This window comes from Bubalus kerabau, chromosome 6 (assembly GCF_029407905.1).
Source record: "Bubalus kerabau isolate K-KA32 ecotype Philippines breed swamp buffalo chromosome 6, PCC_UOA_SB_1v2, whole genome shotgun sequence".
NCBI lineage: Eukaryota > Metazoa > Chordata > Mammalia > Artiodactyla > Bovidae > Bubalus > Bubalus kerabau.
Genome location: NC_073629.1, coordinates 70,800,623 through 70,819,322, shown reverse-complemented (window position 1 = coordinate 70,819,322; position 18,700 = coordinate 70,800,623). Strand labels below are relative to the sequence as shown.

The window sequence follows — 18,700 nt, the reverse complement described above, 5'->3', positions numbered from 1 at the left end:
TCTTCACCACTGTGCCACCTGGGAATCCTCACTGCCCCAAGCTACTTATATAACATCTGTCGATAGATTCTCTGAGATTTGGGCTTCACTTCTGAAGCTAAGAGGGTTAAACTAGGTTAGTTCTAGTTTATCTTCCAATCTTACAAGTATATAAAATTTAAATATTTATAAGGTGATGACTGATATTCAATAAGATCAAAATACCTCACAAAACATAGTCCACTGGAGAAGGAAATGGTAAACTACTTCAGCATTCTTGCCTTGAGAACCCCATGAACAGTATGAAAAGGCAAAAAGATTATGACACAGAAAGATTAACTCCCCAGGTCACTAGGTGCCCAATATGCTACTGGAGGTCAGTGGAGAAATAGTTCCAGAAGGATGAAGAGGCTGAGCCAAAGTGGAAACAAGACCCCATTTTGGATGTGTCTGGTGGTGAAAAAAAAGTTAGATGCTGTAAAGAACAATATTTCATAGGAACCTGGAATGTTAGGTCCATGAATCAAGACAAGTTGGAAGTGATCAAACAGGAGATGGCAAGAGTAAACATAGACACTTTAGGAATCAGTGAACTAAAATGGACCAGAATGGGTGAATTTAATTCAGATGACCATTATATCTACTACTGTGGGCAAGAATCCCTTAGAAGAAATGGGGTAGCCCTCATAATCAACAAAAGAGTCTGAAATGCAGTAGTTGGGTGCAGTCTCAAAATGACAGAGTGATCTCTGTTCATTTCCAAGGCAAAATGTTCATTATCACAGTAATCCAAGTCTATGCCCCAACCACTAATGCTACATAACCTGGCATTGAACAGTTCTCTGAAGACCTACAAGACCTTCTAGAACTAATTAAAAAAACAAATGTCCTTTTCATCATAGCAGACTGGAATGCAAAAGTAGGAAATCAAGATATACTGGGAGTAACAGGCAAGTTTGGCCTTGGAGTACAAAATGAAGCAGGGCAAACGCTAACAGAGTTGTGCCAAGTTATACTGGTCATAGCAAATACCCTCTTCCAACAGCACAAGAGATGGCTCTACAAATGGACATCACCAGATGGTCAATACTGAAACCAGATTTATTATATTCTTTGCAGCTAAAAATGGAGAAGCTCTATATGTCAGCAAAAACAAGACCCGGAGCTGACTGTGGCTCAGATCATGAACTCCTTTTACCAAATTCAGACTTAAATTGAAGAAAGTAGGGAGAACCACTAGGCAGTTAAGTATGATCTAAATCGAATCCCTTACAATTATATAGTGGACGTGACAAATAGATTCAAGGGATTAGATCTGATAGACAGAATGCCTGAAAAACTATTGACAGAGGTTCATGATATTGTATAGGAGGCAGTGATGAAGAACATCCCCAAAGGAAAAAAAAAAATACAAAAAGGCTGTCTGAAGATGCCGTACTAATAGCTGAAAAAAGAAGAGAAGCAAAAGAGAAAAGATATACCTATATGAATGTAGAGTTCCAAATAATAGCAAGGAGAAATAAGAAAGCCTTCCTCAGTGATCAATGCAAAGAAATAGAGGAAAACAATAGAATGAGAAAGACTAGAGATCTCTTCAAGAAAATTAGAAATACCAAAGGAACATTTCATGCAAAGATGGGCACAATAACGGACAGAAATGGTATGGACCTAACAGGAGCAGAAAATATTAAGATGAGGTGGCAAGAATACACGGAAGAATAATACAAAAAAGATCTTCATGACTCAGATAATCACGATGGTGTGATCACTCACCTAAAGCCAGACATCCTGGAACGTGAATTCACATAGACCTTAGGAAGCATCACTATGAACAAAGCTAGTGGAATTGATTGAATTCCAGCTGAGCTGTTTCAAGACCTAAAAGATGACGCTGTTAAAATGCTGTACTCAACTGCCAGCAAATATGGAAAACTGAGCAGTGGCCACAGGACTGGAAAACCTCAGTTTTCATTCCAAACTCAAAGAAGGGAAATGCCAAAGAATGTTCAAACTACTGCACGATTGCACTCATTTAACATGCTAGCAAACTAATGCTCAAAATGCTCCATGACAGGCTTCAATGGTACATAAACCAAGAACTTCCAGATGTTCAAGCTGGATTTAGAAAAGACAGTGGAATCAGAGATCAAACTGCCAACATCCATTGGATCATCGAAAAAGCAAGAGAGTTACAGAAAAACATCTACTTCTGCTTTATTGACTACACCAAAGCCTTTGACTGTGTGGATCACAACAAACTGTGGAAAATTCTTAAAGAGATGGGAATACCAGACCATCTTACCTGTCTCCTGAGAAATATGCATGTCAAGAAGCAACAGTTAGAACTGCACATGGAACAAAGGACCGATTGAAATTGAAAATGAAGTATGTCAAGGCTGTTTATTGTCACCCAGCTTATTTAACTTATATGCAGACTACATCATACAAAATTCGGGGCTGAATGAAGCACAAGCTGGAATTAAGATCACTGGGAGAAATATCAATAACCTCAGATATGCAGATGACACCACCCTTATGGCAGAAAGTGAAGAGAAATTAAAGAGCCTTTTGTATGGTGAAAGAGGAGAGTGAAAAGCTGGCTTAAAACTCAACACTCAAAAAACTAAGATCATGGCATCTGGTCCCATCACTTCATGGCAAACAGATGAGGAAACAGTGGAAACAGTGGCAGACTTTATTTTCTTGGGTTCCACAATCACTGCAGATGCTGACTGCAACCATGAAATTAAAAGACACTTGCTCCTTGAAAGAAAAGTTATGAGCAACGTAGACAGCATATTAATAAGCAGAGACATTACTTTGCCAACTAAGGTCTATATGGTCAAAGCTGTGGTTTTTCCAGTATCATATATGGATATGACAGCTGAACCATATATAAGGCTGAGCACCAAAGAATTGCTGCTTTTGAACTGTGGTGTTAGAGAAGACTCCTGAGAGTCCCCTGGACTGCAAGGAGATCCAATCAATCCATCCTAAAGGAAATCAGTCCTGAATATTCATTGGAAGGATTGATGCTGACACTGAAACTCCAGTACTTTGGCCACCTGATGAGAAGAACTGACTCATTGGAAAAGACCCTGATGCTGGGAAAGATTGAGTGCAGAAGGAGAAGGGGATGACAGAGGATGAGATGGTTGGACGGCATCACTGACTCAATGGACATGAGTCAATAAGTACTTGCTTATTAACTAATGTGATCTTTACGCTACCAATCTTGTGACTTTCTATTTTATGTGTTTAAAAAACGTTTATGAGTATAATCAAATGTGATAAGGAGTGTAAGCAGTGTGCCCAAAATAAGCACATGCTAAAAATGCTGTAGTTTCAACTATCAGCATGATCCCTGTATCCTGAGACATCCTGCCCCTCATACCAGGAGGAACAGGGCAGCCCAGTGATCAAATTCATTTGTTTCTTTTGCTGTTGTTTAGTCACTTCAGCTGTGTCTGATTCTTTGCAACCCCATAGACTGTACCCCATCAGGCTCCTCTGTCTTTGGGGTTTTCCAGGCAAGAATACTGGAATGGGTAGGCATTTCCTTCTCCAGGGGATCTTCCCAACCCAGGGAAGATCCTGTGTATCCTGCATTGCAGATGGATTCTTTACTACTGAGCCACCAGGGAAGCCATTTCTTTTGCTTGAAGAGTAAAATTATCCTAAACTATCCCAACTCCAGTTACCTGGCATTATCATCCTTATTTTTAGTAACATAAATAATTTAGAAGAAATTTAAACACACAAATGAATAAACAAAATATGCCCAAGGCTTCTCATGGACAGAGGAGCTTGGTGGATTACCATCCATAGGATTGCAGAGTCTGACACAGCTGAAGTGACTTAACAGGCATGCACACACAACATCCAAAATTTTAAGCTGTTGCCTCAAGAACCGTGATTTTGAAACAGGTGAAGATTAAGTAGGGTTTCTGTCAGCCTTTTCTGGTGTTCAACTAGGGCAACTTCATTTATATATCTGTTATTTGTATTGAGAATATGCTGCTAACTATTTTGATAACCATAGTTCTACATTATTAATTTGAATTAAAATTAAATTAATGGATAGGATACTATACATATAATCATTTAATTCAATTGGTAATTCATGTTTTAATGATATCTATGGACTGTGACCCTCATTATCCTTTGATAGATTAAGGGACTGTGGTATAACAATGCACCTAAATCCTTCAAGTAATCTAGTAGTACAGCATTTTTTATTCATTCTTCTTGTTGCCCTTGAACTTCCAGAGAGCTCCTGATACTGGAGAGTTCTTTATCATGACAGTGTCATTCTCACTGAATGCATTAATTGGTAATTTACAGTTAAAGATAACATCTCAGGGGGCTTTTCATTTTGACATCCTCTTACTTCTCTGTTCTCAGGTGGCACAGTGATAAAAAATCTGTCTGCCAATGCAAGAAACACAGGAAACATGGGTTCTATCCCTGGGTCAAGAAGATCCCCTGGAGAAGGAGATATTCTTGCCTAGAAAATCCACTCCAATATTCTTGCCTAGAAAATCCCACGAACAGAGGAGCCTGGCGGGCTATAGTCCAGTCCAGGAGGTCACAGAGAGTTGTCCTTGAAAAGGACAGCCTTGTTCTAGCTTGAATTCTAGTTTGGAAAGGAGACTTTGAAGACCTTTCTATGTTTTCCTCTCCAAGAGCTTAAAAAGTACTTTAGCTGGCCTCATTTCACAGGCCTTACAAACACTTTTTTTTCTAGGATACCAGCTAGAACATATTGACCAAGACATTTTCCATACAGAGTCCTTTTCCTATATTCATGTCAGGTCCTCCCTTGAACTGCCATTGTACCTAGAGTTCTGGCAAACTTGTTCCCTTGCTCTGACTCTGATATGCTCACAGATACCTTTTACTACTGCCTGTAACCAAATTTTGTTAGCAACTGAACTTCAAAGAGCTGAAAAACTTATCTTCAGCTAATGGGTCTTTGACAAGTTTAGAAGGTATACCTAAAGTAAAATGCTTTGAATACTTTCAAAGTCAAAGATAAGATGATCACATTATATAAACATTCCTTTCAGATTAGTAAACTAAGAAAATCAGAGTCACTAACCTGAGATGTCTGTTAACTCTTGGGGAGTTGTTTAACTTCTGGGGTAAACAAATGATGATTGTCATCCTCTTCCTTGGGAGACCATTCAGACTGAAAATAGTAAACTTTACTCAAAATCTACATTTTATTTTTTTACAGTCACAATATTCTTCTCTATGAGGATGGGCACGCTGTGGTGGCAGATTTCGGAGGTGAGGTTTCTATGAATAATGCCCCCGGTGACATCAGTTTCTTTCTTCCTTCCTCATCAGTGGAGATATTATATGATAAACCTGAAAATGGTCATCACCCTGACAGCTATATTTCTCTAAATTATTCACATTTCAAGTTGTCATGGAGGGGTACTGGGAAGTTTTCAATTAGCAAGAGGGAGGTGACGTGTGTGTACGTATGTCTGATTCATGTCGTTGTACGGCATAAAACAACACAATATTGTAAAGCAATTATCTTCCAATTAAAAACAAATGAATTTTTAAATTTTTCAATGAATTTTAAAAGTATGTCATTTCTTTTCAGTTTTTCCTCTTATATATCCTCAGCTAAAAAAAATGGAAGTAAAAATTTAAATAAGACAGAGCTTTCCTTGGGATTTCAAACTTTTAGCTATAATCTTTGACCTTGGTTTTAAAAGATTTCCTTTGACATGAATTTGTTTTCTCTTTTCCCCAGAATCAAGATTTCTGCAGTCTCTGGATGAAGACAACATGACAAAACAACCAGGGGTTTGTTGCTGCTCATGTTCCCTATAATTATGAAACAATTAGAATGTGTAAACTCAGCATGAGAGAAAAGGAGATGAAAGCAGCTTTAACTGGAAGAAATGTCATTGTCCCAGAGGCAGGATAATGTTTTATGTTTTTATTTTTAGTAAGCCCCCAAAAGAACTATTTCAAGGCTCTGTTAGAGAAATAGATTAGATATATATTTGAAAAATGTTACAGAAAAAGTAGCAGAATTTGTTTCAAATCTAATTGAAAAGTACATGGCGGGCATGGATAATTGACTTTCATGTTTAGATCTCCTTATTAAGTAGTAGAGTTAAAATTTAATAGGTAACCATAAAATCCATAGTTTACCTGCATCTATTAACAATTTATAGTTTTCCATTTTAACATTGTAAGGCAATAGGTGATACAGTCAAGCATTAATGTTTAAGAAAAACATAAATTATAACATCTGAAGCAAACATAAATTGTACTCAAAATGTCTGCATTTAGATTCATTATCTGCTTTTCCCTCTCACCTCCCCATGAAGGAGTGTACGTCTCTTTCTGACTTAGCTAATTAAATAACTGACTTAGTTATTTAATTACCCAAGCTTGGGCTAATTTCTGTTCCTTCCTTTTCCTGCTTCTGCTTACACACTGCTCAATCACTTTTTATGTTTGTTTCTATTTCTTTTCTTTTTTAGTGCATCCCAAACTTTCATTTACCACTGCCTCAGTTCAGGTCTTCCCCATTTCTTTTCTGGACCATTGTTCTAGGCTATTAATTCCAGTCCTCTCCTCCAGTTCATTCTTTGCAACATCAGCCAAGTGTTGTGTTCTGACAATTCGCTTCTTCCTGTAAATCGTCAATGATGCTTAAAATGTTGTGTGTGTGTGTGTGTGTGCACATTCAGTCCTGTCCGACTCTGAGACCACATGGACTATAGTCCACAGGCTCTTCTGTCCATGGAATTTTCCAGGCAAGAATACTGGAGTGGGTTGCCATTTCCTCCTCCAGGGAATCTTCCTGATCCAGGGATTAAACCCACTTCTCTTGCGTCTCCTGCACTGGCAGGCAGATTCTTTACCTCTAGCACCACCTGGGAAGCATTAAAATGTTATAACACTCTCCCCTCAGTCTGAACCCAAGACTCTTCTGTGACTTCATTTTCCACTAGACATTTTCTAAAGTCCCCAATGCCTCGTGCAACATACATACAAGCCATCTGGCTATTCCCCAAATATTTTATTCACTTTCACAGATTTATGACTCTCCCAGGGTCATATTCTCTGCCTAAAAAACCTTTCATTGCATCCCACCTCGAGAAAGTCTAATTATCTTGCATGGCCAAGAAAAGTTTACCCATTTTAAGTATCTTCCGTCCTGTAAACTGCCCCTTCCACCTCCTTCCCACACACTTTTCTGTCTGTGCTTTTGTAGCACTTTTTTCACACTGCTAGGTAGTACTCTTACTCACTTGACAAACATTTATGAAGGGTCGACAATGTGCCAACATCCGCTGGATCATGGAAAAAGCAAGAGAGTTCCAAAAAAAATCTATTTCTGCTTTATTGACTATGCCAAAGCCTTTGACTGTGTGGATCACAATAAACTGTGGGAAATTCTGAAAGAGAAGGGAATACCAGACCTCCTGACCTGCCTCTTGAGAAATCTGTATGCAGGTCAGGAAGCAACAGTTAGAACTGGACATGGACCAACAGACTGGTTCCAAATAGGAAAAGGACTATGTCAAGGCTGCATATTGTCACCCTGCTTATTTCACTTATATGCAGAGTACATCATGAGAAACGCAGGGCTGGAAGAAACACAAGCTGGAATCAAGATTGCCGGGAGAAATATCAATAACCTCAGATATGCAGATGACACCACCCTTATGGCAGAAAGTGAAGAGGAACTAAAAGCCTCTTGATGAAAGTGAAAGTGGAGAGTGAAAAATTTGGCTTAAAGCTCAACATTCAGAAAACGAAGATCATGGCATCCGGTCCCATCACTTCATGGGAAATAGATGGGGAAACAGTGGAAACAGCGTCAGACTTTATTTTTCTGGGCTCCAAAATCACTGCAGATGGTGACTGCAGCCATGAAATTAAAAGACGCTTACTCCTTGGAAAGAAAGTTATGTCCAACCTAGATAGCATGTTCAAAAACAGGGACATTACTTTGCCAACAAAGGTCCATCTAGTCAAGGCTACGGTTTTTCCTTTGGTCATGTATGGATGTGAGAGTTGGACTGTGAAGAAGGCTGAGTGCCAAAGAATTGATGCTTTTGAACTGTGGTGTTGGAGAAGACTCTTGAGAGTCCCTTGGACTGCAAGGAGATCCAACCAGTCCATTCTGAAGGAGATCAGCCCTGGGATTTCTTTGGAAGGACTGATGTTGAAGCTGAAACTCCAGTACTTTGGCCCCCTCATGCAAAGAGTTGACTCATTGGAAAAGACTCTGCTGCTGGGAGGGATTGGGGGCAGGAGGAGAAGAGGACGACAGAAGATGAGATGGCTGGATGGCATCACTGACTCTATGGATGTGAGTCTCAGTGAACTCCGGGAGTTGGTGATGGACAGGGAGGCCTGGCGTGCTGCAATTCATGGGGTCGCAAAGAGTCGGACACAACTAAGCAACTGAACCGAACTGAACTGACAATGTTGTCAGGCATTGTACAAAGGACCAAGAATACAAAATGTGAATAAAAACTCATCTTTGATTTCAAGTAACTCATTTTGTAGTGGGAAAAGCTATATGCAAGTAAGGGTGAAGGCAGTATGGACACTCAATGATAGAGATGTGGCAAAGCCTCATGGGAGCTCAGGTAGAATGAACAGGAATAAATCAATTCAAACAGAATGAACACATGTGCAAAGGCACAGGGGAGGCAGAAACACTAGCTTTCCTTGGGGACTTTAAATAGCTTGGCATTGTTGGCATGCACTGTGTGAGAAGACAAAGTGAGAGACGAGTTAAAGAGGAAGGCAGGAACCACATCATGGATTAAGGATTAATTATGCTGGTTTCCCCAGTTAAATTTCATTCATTCAACAGACATTTATGGAATACCTGCTAAGTGTCAGACATTTTCAAGGACCTGGGACTATTACTATGAACAAAGCAAAATTCTTATGTTTATGGGGCTAATATTTTAATGGAAGAAGATAAACATTGAAGAAATTAGTAAAATATATATCAGGTAGTGATAAGTGTTGTGAAGAAAAAAACAAAGCAGAGCAGATGAATGGAAAGTGATAAGGGGTGTTATTTAGATGAGTGAAATAGAAAGATAGCATTTGATAAGAGACCTATGTGGGAGTTATCCATAAGAGGAGAAGAGCAGCGTAAAAGACGGAACAGTAAGTGCAAAGGTCCTGCAGCAGGAAAGTCCTTTGTAAGACATGAGAGAGGTGGGAAAAGTGGGTCATTTTTTTGACAGGAAATACAGATCTTATCTGGCATCTTTGACATAGAGATAGCTAACACAATGGATGGACCTCAACCGTGGCTGCGCATTGAAATCACTTTGGAAACGTTTGTAAAAGCATTCAACTTGAATCCAGCCCCCAGAAATTCTGATCTCATTGTCCTAGGGTTCATCTTGAGTACATGTATCTTTTAAAAGTTTCCCCAGGAGATTCTAAAATGTAGCCAATGGAGACTCTGGTTAAATATTCTTTTGTTGAATGAAATTGAATTGAATTTCCGCAAAGCAAGTAACATTCTTCTATCCTAGGAGTGGAGTCTTTAAGCACAGCCCTACTCAAGATTTATTTTGAAGGCTATTTTATTTCTTATTAGTTATGTGGCCTTGTATAAGTTCACTAATTACTCTATTACCTCCTGTGAAAAAAATGGGCATATTGTATGCTTACTCCTGCTGATGCAATGTTGTGACAAAACTCATAATCTGCTATATAATTGGAGGCTACTTGGAATGTGAAAGCTCATGTGGAAGGATTGCATATAAGCACCATAATCAAAATAAAGACATTCTTGGAAAGCTGCAATTATGCATGACTTCAAAATAATGTAGACACTTCAAAAGAATTATCAGCAGGCAGCACTACACACAGAATATCACCAAGAGTAATAAGAGAATACTAGTTTCTTTCAGGGGAAATACAAAGACAGAAGGTATTTGGCGAAGTTCATTGATATGATTATGAAGCCACGAGATTTTAGAGCTAGAAGGACCTGTGTCCTGTGTTACCCTTGAGTAATCTCAGGTCCAAGAAGCATAGGAGACTTTCTCAGAACCACCCAAATAGTTGATAGTAGGCCCAGGACTAGAATTTTCCTTCCCTACCTCTAGTATTCTTTTTCCTAAACCACACATAAACCAAATTTATGCAGTTGCATCCCATAATGGAAACTTATATTTAAAAATGAAAAAATATACAATTGCAAATAAAAAGAATGTAAATGATGCCATCAAAACATGAGGGTAGAACTTTGTACGGAGAAACTTGTCATGTTTTATGGGCTTGCTTTCAGGAATATTGCACAAACAGCATTTAGAAATAACACCACTGGGCAAACAAAGGAGATATGACAGACCTGATCCTGCCAGTGAGACACCTCCTTCACATGAATATTCTGGGCATTCCCCTGAGACCCTTTCTCTCCTCAGTCATCAGGGCACTATTTATTGGTCTAATTTAGTGACTTCCTAAATTACAACCTGAAGCTCTAAAGGGGAGATTCTTCCCCCCAGAGTGCATGGTTCACACACAGGGAGGCATAGAGTTCTTGGATGAATCCATGGATGGCTATTCAGAAGTTTTCAAGGCTTCCAAGGGAAAGATACTCAGAGATAAGCAAAACAGTACCGCTGCTGTGCTCACCATTTTACTTGGCAATTAATATTGTTGCAGTATATTTGGAAGAATTATGGATTTCATGATCTTCCAATGATTAAAAAAACGTCCTTTGAAAAACGAAAAGGCAGCTGTAAACACCATTTCTGTGTAAACAAGCCAGTTTATTATTGCACACATTGAGGGCAGTATTGATGTTATTTTACGTTTATGCTTTTGAGAACATAGAATACTTAACAAATCCTCACTAAGAAGAACACTGTCCTACAGTAGAAGAACTAAACACTTGGTCAATGACTTGTGGATGTTTCTTGACCTGCAGAACCTCCGCTGGATGGCTCCTGAGGTGTTCACACAGTGTACACGCTACACGATCAAAGCCGACGTCTTCAGCTATGCTCTGTGTCTGTGGGAACTTCTCACTGGAGAAATTCCCTTCGCTCATCTCAAGCCAGGTAAGCCATGCTGCAGTTAAGGTTTCTCTGAGGGAATTCCCTGGTGGTCCAGTGGTCAGGATTGTATGCTTTCACTGCCGAGGGCCCTACTTGGAGAATTAAGATCCCACAAGCTGCAGGGTACAGCCAGGAAAAAAGAAAAGTTTCTCTGATTTCCAGAGTTCTCTGCATTTTCACAAATTCAAGAAACATCGTTCCCCCAAAATGACAGTTCTTGGTGGATTGGCAAGGTGAGAAGTAAAGAAACGGTCTCAAGGTATGTGCCCAATCCAGAAGACTTAATGGCCTATAACTATATGATTTTGGACATAGACACACAGAAGGGTAGGTATATTTTATTATTAAAGGTTAAGGTTTTGATTTATCTGTTGTTAATAAAAACAAGCAGATGACTAGGCCATGTAGAATGTGGGTACAAATCATGTAAATAATGCCATATTTACTTTTTGAGATTTGATTTAGAAGTGCCTTTTTGGTGTTCATATAAGGGTGAGCTGAAAGTAGCAACACATAAAAATTATCTATCAGGTCTGCTTTCAGCTTGTCTCACCTTATACAAAGCAGAATGGCTTTTTCTAATTTTGTATTAAATACATATAGATGTATTTGAAAACTGGGACTTTGTGAGTGAGCCTATAATTTTGTTGTTGATTATATTTGATAATATACATTATACTCTGTGTAACTGCAGAAGATAGAGGTAGGGAATCTAATCACAGGGGAAAATGTACAAATATTTGAAGTAAATTTGATTTGCATTTCTCTCCATTTTATTTGCTCTGCTCTTTTTGCCTGGTCACACTGTTTACTTACTTGTATTCACCATGAGTCTAAAAACCCCTTGACTTTGCATCCCCAAAACTTACCATGATTCAAAAGTAGTTTTCAAATTAAATCATAAATAAATTTTATAACAAACTATAGTGTAAGCTCTTTAAGTGGTCACCCTATCAGAATATATCAGAAGTGAAATTAAAGTTACTCACTTGTGTCCAAACTCTTTGCAACCCCATGGACTGCAGCCTGCCAGGCTCCTCTGTCCATGGGGATTCTCCAGGCAAGAATACTGGAGTGGGTTGCCCTGCCCTCCTCCAGAGGATCTTCCCAACCCAGAGATCAAGCCCAGGTCTCCCTCATTGCAGGCAGATTCTTTACTGTCTGAGCCACCAGGGAAGCACAAATAGGTCAGAAGGATCAAGTCCAAAGGGATGTTAGGGAAAGACATACCTTACAAATGTGGATATTCACAGAAGTTCAAAGTCTTAACCAGGATCACAATATTTATTAGTACTCATGTGCAGAGCAATAGCCATATCTCATACTGTCTTCAAGATATTTTCCTCCTAATAACCATATGATCTTTAATTACACTCTGCATACTGTCTAACCAAGAGCTTTTCACAAATGATATGCTCTGTACATAATTGTCCTAACCTTTCTCTATATGCTTTCAGAGTTTTAAATGATGGGATCGGGCCCTTATTATAGTGTGGATAAGAGGACTCTATTTTGAACTGGACAAGAATTACTGTTTATTTCTTGTTCTGATCTGTTATCATCTCTCTACCTCTTAGAATATGATTTCTGGTAAGATTTATGAGTATATTAAAAAATCCACTGTAATTCTAGATATATTGTAGTATTTTTATCAGAGCTTCCCTTGTCCTTCCCTTGTGCTTCTCTTGGGCTTCTCTTGTGGCTCAACTGATAAAGTATCTGCCTGCAATGTGGGAGACCTGAGTTTGATCCTGGGATTGGGAAGATCCCCTGGAGAAGGGAAAGGCTACCTACTCCAGTATTCTGGCCTAGAGAATTCCATAGACTGTATAGTTCATAGGGTTGCAAAGAGTCTGACATAACTGAGCAACTTTCACTTCACATGTCTCCCTTCTTCTCATCTCCTGTATCAATCAGTTCACCTCTTCCTGTGGATTTTACTTCCTAAGAACATCTTAGATTTATCCACTACTTATCATCATCTTCCACCATCCTAGCTCAAGCCACCATCTTCATCATTTAAATTATTGCAATTGTCATTTTAAAAAAATTATGTTTAATTTATATAGTATAAGTTGAGATATAACTTATATCTCAACTTATACTATAAGTTATAGTATAGTAAAACTTACCATTTTAGGCTAATAATTTAAGGAGTTTTAACAAATATATACAGTTATATAATCACAACTACAATCATGATAAACAGGAGTTCCAATACTTCAAAAGTTCCCCCATGCCTCTTTGGAATCAATTCACCTTTCATACCTCCAGCCCCTAGCAACCACTGATCTGAATTATGTCCCTGTAAGTTTGCCTTTTCCAGATGGCAAATAAATGGAGTCATGTTAGTACTTTTATCAGTTATTTATTCTTCACATTCCTGTGTAATATTCCATTGTGTTGATGTGTGTGTATGTGTGTGTGTGATCCAGACAGTTACAGGCTTCAGAACAGTCAATGAAACAGAAGTAGATTTTTTTTCTGGAATTCCCTTGCATTCTCTATGATGCAACGAATGTAGGTAATTTGATCTCTGGTTTTTCTGCCTTTTCTAAACCCAGCTTATACACCTGAAAGTTTTCAGTACATGTACTATTGAAGTCTAGCTTGAAGGATTTTGAGCATTACCTTACTAGCATGCAAAATGAGTGCAGCTGCCCAGTAGTTTGAACATTCTTTTCATTGCCATTCTTTGGTATTGGAATGACCCTGTGACCACTCCCGAATTTTCCAAATATGCTGGCATATTGAGTGCAGTACTTTAAAAGCATCATCCTTTAGGATTTGAAATAACTCAGCTGGAATTCCATCACCTCTACTAGCTTTGTTTGTAGTAATGCTTCCTATGGTCCTCTTGACTTCACACTCCAGGATGTCTGGCTCTAGGTGAGTGACCACACCATCGTGGTTACCTAGGTCATTAAGCCCTTTTTTGTACAGTTCTTCTCTGTATTCTTGCCACCTCTTCATAATGTCTTCTACCTCTGTTAGGTCCTTACTGTTTCTGTCCTTTATCAAGCCCGTCCTCACATGAAAATTTCCCTTGATATCTCCAATTTTCCTGAAGAGATCACTGGTCTTTCCCATTCTATTGTTTTTCCCTACTTCTTTGTATTTTTCATTGAAAAAAAGCCTTCTTATCTCTCCTTGCTATTCCCTGCAACTCTGCATTCAGTTGAGTATATCTTTCCCTTTCTCCCTTGCTTTTCACTTCTCTTCTTTCCTCAGCTATTTGAGAGCCTCCTCAGACAACCACTTTGCCTTCTTGAATTTCTTTTTCTTTGGGATGATTTTAGTCACTGACTCCTATACAATGTTATGAATCTCTGTCCATAGATGTTCAGGCACTCTGTCTATCAGATCTAATCCCTTGAATCTATTTAACACTTCCACTGTGTAATCTTAAGGGATTTGATTTAGGTCATACCTGAATAGTACAGTGGTTTCCCTACTTTCTTCAGATTTGCAATAAGGAGCTCAGGATCTGACCCACAGTTTCAGCTCCAGGTCTTGTTTTTGCTGACTGTATAGAGCTTCTTCATCTTCAGCTGCAAAGAATATAATCAATCTGATTTCAGTATGGACCATTTGGTGAGAAATGCCCAGCTGGATGAATAACAGGCTGGAATCAAGATTGCTGGGAGAAATATCAATAACTTTAGATACACAGATGATACCACCCTAATGGTAGCAAGTGAAGAAGAACTGAAGAGCCTCTTGCTGAAGGTGAAAGAGGACAATAAATAAGCTGGCTTAAAACTCAGCATTCACAAAACTAAGATCATGGCATGTGGTCCCATCACTTCATGGCAAATAGATGGGGAACAAATGGAAACAGTAACAGACTGTTTTCCTGGGCTGCAAAATCACTGCAGACAGTGATTGCAGCCATGAAATTAAAAGACGCTTTCTCCTTAGAAGAAAAGTTATAACAAATCTAGACAGCATATTAAAAAGCAGAGATATCACTTTGCCCACAAAGGTCCATATAGTCAAAGCTATGGCTTTTCCAGTGGTCATGTACGGATGTAAGAGTTGGACCATAAAGAAAGCTGAGCACTAAAGAATTGATGCTTTTGAACTGTGGTGCTGGAGAAGACTCTTGAGAGTCCCTTGGACAGCAAGGAGATCAAACCAGTCGATCCTAAAGGAAATCAACCCTGACTATTAATTAGAAGGACTTATGCTGAAGCTGAAGCTTCACTACTTTGGCCCCCTAGCTAAGAGCTGACTCATTGGAAAAAACCCTGTTGCTGGGAAAGATTGAGGATGGGGGAGAAAGGAGGTATAGAGGATGAGATGGTTGGATGGCATCATCAACTCAATGGACATGAGTTTGAAGAAACTCCAGGAGAGACTGAAGGACAGGGAAGCCTGGTGTGCTGTAGTCCATGGGGTCGCTCAGTCAGACACGACTGAGTGACTGAACAACAACAACAATGTGTAAAGTCGTCTCTTGTGTTGTTGAAAAAGGTGTTTGCTATGATCGGTGTGTTCTCTTGACAAAACTCTGTTAGCCTTTGGCCTGCTTTATTTTGTACTCCAAGACCAAACTTGCCTGTTACTCCGGGTATCTCTTGACTTCCTACTTTTTCATTCCAATCTCCTATGATGAAAAGGACATCTTTTTTTTTTTTTTTTTTTTGGTGTTAGTTCTAGAACATCTTGTCAGTCTTGATAGAACTGGTCAACTTCAGCTTCTTTGGCATCAGTGATTGATGCATAGACTTGGATTACTGTGTATTGAATGGTTTGCCTTGGAAGTGAACCGAGATCAATCTGTTTTGTGATTGGACCCAAGTACTGCATGTCTTGTTAACTATGAGGGCTACTTCTTTTCTTCTCAGGGATTCTTGCCTACAGTAGTAGATATAATAGTCATCTGAATTAAATTCACCCATCCCCATCCATTTTAGTTCACTGATTCCTACAGTATCATTGTTCAGTCTTGGCATCTCCTGCTTCACCACCTCGAGTTTGCCTTGATTCATGGACCTAACATTCCAAGTTCCTATGTAATATTGTTCTTTACAGCATCGGACTTTACTTTTACCACCAGACACATCCACAACTGAGCATCCTTTCTGCTTTGGTGCAGGCCTTCATTCCTTCTGGAGCTATAAGTAATTGCCCTTCATTCTTCCCCAGTAGCATATTGGATACCTTCTGACCTGGAAGGTTCATCTTCCAGTGTCGTGTGTTTTGCCTTTTCATACCATTCATGTTCGTGGGGTTCTCGCAGCAAGAATACTGGAGTGGCTTGCCATTCCCTCTTCCAGTGGACCATGCTTTGTCAGAACTCTCCACTATGACCTGTCCATTTCAGGTGGCCCTGCATGGCATGGCTCATAGCTTTATTGAATTATGCAAGCTTTCATCACAAGGCTGTGATCTATGAAGAGGTGTGTTGATGTACCTTGGTTTTATTTATCCATTCACAAGTTGATGATCATCTGAGTTATTCTCAGTTTGGTGATATTATGCATGTAATTACCAAAACCATTTAGGTTTTTGTGTGTTTGTTTTAATTATTCTTGGACAAATATATATGATAATTACTAGATATTACAGTAAGATTTTTTCCAAGGCATCTGTACCAGTATGCCTCGTATGAGAAGTGTATGAGAATTTCAGTTGATACACATCCTTGCCAGTACTCTTTTTATTGTCCACTTAAAATAAATTATTAACAATTTGAGTAGGTATATTATGGTAAATAGTTGTGGTATTATTTTATATTTATCTAATGACTAATAATATTGATAATTTTGTGTGTTTATCTGCTGTTCATATCTCTTTCTTTGGTGAATTATTTGTTTAAATTATCTTATATACTAATAAAAGTATTTAGATTCTAGGTAGACTCTTTCATCTGCTATGTATTTTGCAAATAGTTTCCTATAGTCTGTGACTTGCTTCTTCATAATCTAACCAATGCCTTTCAAACAGCAAAAGTTTTTCTTTTAATTTCAGTGAAATTTACCTTATCAAACTTATATTTTTATGTATCCTATCTAAAATATTCTTGCTACACTCACGACCACAAATATTTCCTCCTGTGTTTACTTATAGGAACCTTATAGGTTTAGGTTTTATATTTATAAGATCTACTAGAATTACTTTTTAATAGTATAAGGTAAGAGTTGAATTTGTATTCTTTGTTAATTTTTTTTAATATGGATGCCCATTTTTTTAGCATGATTTATTTAAAACACTTCCTTTATCTATTAAGTTATTTTGGTACTGTTATCAAAAATTAATTGACCACACATATAGATTCTATTCTGTTCCATCAATATAAGGCTTCCCTATGCCAATATCACACTATATTGATAAGTTATAGTGAATCTAGAAATCACATAATGCAAATCCCCCAACTTTGCTCTTCTTTGTTAAAATTGCTTTTGCTATTGTAAAGTTTTTGTTTTTCCATATAAATTTTAGAACCAGCTTGTATATTTCTACAGCAAAATTTTGCTGGTATTTTGATTGAATTGCAGTGACTCTGTACAGCAATTCGGGAAGAACTGACAACTTACACACATTGAATCTTCCAATTGATAAACAATATATCTCTCCCTTCATTTAGGTCTTTGATTTCTGTCATCAGTGTGTTTGTAGTTTTCATCACAGAAACCTTACACGCATTTTTTTAGAATTATTTCTATGTATTTTGTGTTTCTTGATGCTATTTTAAAGGCTTATTGATTTTTGTAAGTATAGAGATATAATTAATTTTTAACAACCTAGTGCCCTATAAATTTGCTAAGTTTACTTATCAGTTCAAGTAGCTTTCCTATACATTTTTGGGGATTTTAAACATAGATGATTATGTCATCTCAGAATAAAGAATATTTTACTTATTTCTTTCAAATATGTGTATTTTTCATATACTTTTCTTGCTTTCTCACACAGGCAAGGGTCTCTGGTACAATACTGAATAGAATTAGTGAAGTATATATACCCTACCTTCATCTAAAATTTTATCCACCACCACCTTAGTTCCAAGTGTTATCTTTATCACTTTACTGCAATAGCTCTTTGCCCATTCTCTCTTTGTTCTTCTCTTCCTCCCCAATCTCTACACATCCACTACAATGTTATTTTAAGAATATAAATGTGACTATGTTCATTTCAGTTCAGTCGCTCAGTCGTGTCCTACTCTTTGCGACCCCATGAATCGCAGCACGCCAGGCCTCCCTGTCCATCACCAACTCCCGGAGTTTACCCAAACTCATGTCCATCGAGTCAGTGATGCCATCCAGCCATTTCATCCTCTGTTGTCCCCTTCTCCTCCTGCCCCCAGTCAGGGTCTTTTCCAATGAGTCAACGTGACTATGTTACCATTGCTTAAAATCATCCTATGGTTTCCCTTGTTCTTTAGAATAAATCTAAAAATTCTTAATATGTCCTGCAACACTCTACATGATTCAGGACCTCTGACCTTGCTCATATTATTTCACTTTTGTGCTCCAGCCACTCAAACCTTCTTTTGCTTTCTTGAATGTGTTGCATTTCATCTGGCCTCTAGTATCTTTCACAAGCTCAGTTTCTTCAGTAAATGCAGTTAATGATGACTCCACAGAAATTACTCTGAGGATCAAATGAGATGATTCTATGACTACATTTTATAA

At 38.3% G+C, this 18,700-nt stretch overlaps 1 protein-coding gene across 1 annotated transcript in view; it reads left to right on the top strand.

The window, feature by feature from the left end:
- Positions 1 to 18,700, top strand: part of TNNI3K (TNNI3 interacting kinase) — a 326,898-nt gene that overhangs the window by 203,905 nt on the left and 104,293 nt on the right. Inside the window, exons 18-20 of the mRNA XM_055585475.1 lie at positions 5,219 to 5,271; positions 5,750 to 5,802; positions 10,934 to 11,066. Coding sequence (XP_055441450.1) covers positions 5,219 to 5,271; positions 5,750 to 5,802; positions 10,934 to 11,066 — 239 coding nt within the window. The remainder of the gene's footprint in view (positions 1 to 5,218; positions 5,272 to 5,749; positions 5,803 to 10,933; positions 11,067 to 18,700) is intronic.